We start from the raw sequence: 3,057 nt of genomic DNA on the forward strand, positions 1-3,057 counted from the left end.
CCCCCCCCCCCCCCCCCCCCTTCCTCTACTGCCCCTTAATCTCCCAACTAATCTTATTCAATCTCGACTACCTTGCATCCCCTCATAAATGTGAGTTCATGTATGCCTGTGCACCTCTCTTGTGGCATTAACTCCGACTTTCTCACTAATTCGCATATACAGCCTAAAATACAATCTGCACAAATCTATCTCGATCGGGCTTGGAAAATATCAGTGTGTCATATACAAATAGATGGTGTGAAACTGACATCTCCTTCTCATGAAAAAATACTTACTCAAAACCCGGCTAGTAACTTCCTCTGCTCCAATCACTTGATTAAGGCATTCAACAGAAAGAGAAAAACATCTCAGTGTATGACTTTATTTCTGGTAATCCTAACAGCTCATACCAATTTCCAACAGGGAATATGTGCAGCCTAGAACCACTGTATCAAAAGCAAAAAAACTTGATCTGTTGGGGCTTTAAGCCCAAAGCGCAGGTAAAGCATGAGCTTCAATGAAAAAAGACGCAAAGGGAGAAAAAATTCTAAATATATATATGTTTAGTCCAAGACTAATAATTTTAAGCATGAATGAATGACAAATGTACGAAACAAAAAAATTGAAACTTTCTTATGATAAAATGACATATCAATTGTTTAGTGTTGCCTCTTCAGAAGAGGCTCATTGGCAAGGAAAAGTATGCCTTAGAAAGTTGATGACGACACTAAAGCACACATTTAGCGAGGCGAAGCGCTCAACACGCTTTGAGCCTAGCTTCAGGGCTTAAGCGCGCTTTAAGCGAGCCTTTGATGACACTACCTAGATATCTTTGAGGTTTATTTTCTTCAACTATTTTCACCATGGAAATTCACACACATCAAGTAAACATAATCATTAATATAATCACTTTAAATTGGATGCTAGATTCAACTTAGATTCAATCGATACCGTCAATCAAACACAATATAAATTTCATCCCAAACTTAATCCAGGAATATGTCACCTTATCCCGCATAGCAAACGACACCCTCAACATGGGACAAAAATAACACTACAATCCTGGAATAAGTTATCCTGCCATTTTATCCCAACCAAACATGTGATAAACTCATCCTAAAATTAATCTCGACATTAGTTATCCCTCCTAGCAAGGAGGAACAAGTCCCTCTATGTGGAATAACACTATAATCCCGGGAAAAATTATTCCGCAATTTTATCCCATCCCAACCAAACATGAAATAAACTCACCCTAAAATTAATCTCGGATAAGTAATTCCTTATCCCTCATACCATACGAGTCCAAAAAAATAAAATAAAAATACAGTTCCACCCAAAAAACTGCAACTTTTAACATATTTATAGTCTCTAAATGTATCTAAAGAAATTGAGATAAAAAAATATAAACACCTTAACAGTGAAGTCATAAATAGTCTTCTCAGTAGCAGCTCTAGCATAGATGGTATTGCCCATATTCTTAGATTTCAATGAAGACCCACATGATTTAGTTGTTAATAAAGATAACCCATTTTGGAAAATTGAAGATTTGGAAGAACTACAAGTGGGTTTGTAGGAAGAAGAAGAAGAAGAGTTGCAGTAAAGATTCAGTTTTGGTTGAGAAAAAAAGGTACAAATTGGTGACAAAACTGAAGAAGAAGATAAAGAAGCCATTTGGGTGTTTGGATTTCAGATTTACAAAACCTAAATTTGAAGAACAACAGTGAATTTGGTGACTATGGATTCTTCAAGAAATGAGATTTTTTTTTCTTCTGGAAATTAAAACTAAAATGTGGAAAGTGTGGAGATTTTGTAATTTTTTTTGGTTAATTTAATTCATGAAAGTGGAATGTAATTATCCACGTGGTTGGTTTATGATATTATGATATCAGAGTTTCATTAATAAGAAGGTTCATGATATTATGATATTAGAGTTTGATTAATACGAAATTTGTATATTTTTAATTAAATATTTTGGGTTTGAATGCTTTGATACGAATTCACTTTTGTTCTCTCAATATGGAATTTCGGGATTGAATTCACCTTTTTCGTCACTTGTGTTTTCTCAATATGAGATTTTTTAATCCAAAATTTAAATTTAGTCGAGGTTCAATAGTGATACTAAACTAGGGTGAAAAACAAAAAAATATTAAATAGCCCCAGTTTGGAGAATCACGTGGTTCGTTACTTACCATCTCTTTTTTTTAAAAGAAAATATAAAAAAATTCACAGGCCTTTCTTTTCTTATTCCACATTTTTTGAAAAAAAAAATAATTTTTAGAGATAATAATTATTTAGCTAGTGTTTATATATAAACTAGTAACGAAAGCCCGGGCGCTGCCCGGGCCCAACATTAATAAAGTTATATTGTTATTCTCTCCGTCCCATATTAAATGAGAATCTTACTAAATTTTTATTTTTCATATTATACTAGTAAAGAAAGCCCGGGCGCTGCCCGGCTCCAACATTAATAAAGTTATATTGTTATTCTCTCCGTCCCATATTAGATGAGAATCTTACTAAAAATATTTTTTTTTCATATTATTTGAGCTCTTATTAAATTAGGATAGAATTAATTAATTCTTTTCCATTTTACCCCTACAATTAATATGACCATTCCTATATTGTATGTGTATTTTTTGTTACTCATTTCAATGTGCATTGATATAAACAAAGGGCAAAATGGTGAAGTCTTCCAATGTATTAATGATTTCTTAATCACCGTGTAAAGTTGGAAGTGCCCATCTAATATGGGACGGAGGGAGTATAGTTTATGTATTGTTATAAAAATAGTAAAGATTGTTATAATATATTTTGCTCATAAGTGAGCTAATATAGAAACTTATTTGTCATTTGTCTTTTTAATTTCAATTTTAAATAGCAAATAAATGTAGCGATAAGATTGAGGGTAGAACTGAAGCATATCTTTCTACATTTAAGTAAAAATAAACAAAGTAGAAGTAACATTAGGATTATCGATAGGACGATTCATTCAGTTATTTAAAAAAAAATTATATCATTCAATTTTTCGGCTATTTTATAATGTATAACCAAAATTAAAATTTTAAAATCATCCCAATC

The 3,057-nt window shown here is 32.4% G+C and overlaps 1 protein-coding gene across 1 annotated transcript in view; it reads right to left on the reverse strand.

The window, feature by feature from the left end:
• Positions 1-1,767, reverse strand: part of LOC102591042 (probable phospholipid hydroperoxide glutathione peroxidase) — a 5,049-nt gene extending 3,282 nt beyond the window's left edge. The window contains exon 1 of the mRNA XM_006357019.2: positions 1,390-1,767. Within this exon, the coding sequence (XP_006357081.1) occupies positions 1,390-1,650 (261 nt within the window). The 5' untranslated portion in view covers positions 1,651-1,767. The remainder of the gene's footprint in view (positions 1-1,389) is intronic.
• Positions 1,768-3,057: the final 1,290 nt, after the last annotated feature.

Source organism: Solanum tuberosum, unplaced genomic scaffold, assembly GCF_000226075.1.
Source record: "Solanum tuberosum cultivar DM 1-3 516 R44 unplaced genomic scaffold, SolTub_3.0 scf00240, whole genome shotgun sequence".
Classification (NCBI taxonomy): domain Eukaryota; kingdom Viridiplantae; phylum Streptophyta; class Magnoliopsida; order Solanales; family Solanaceae; genus Solanum; species Solanum tuberosum.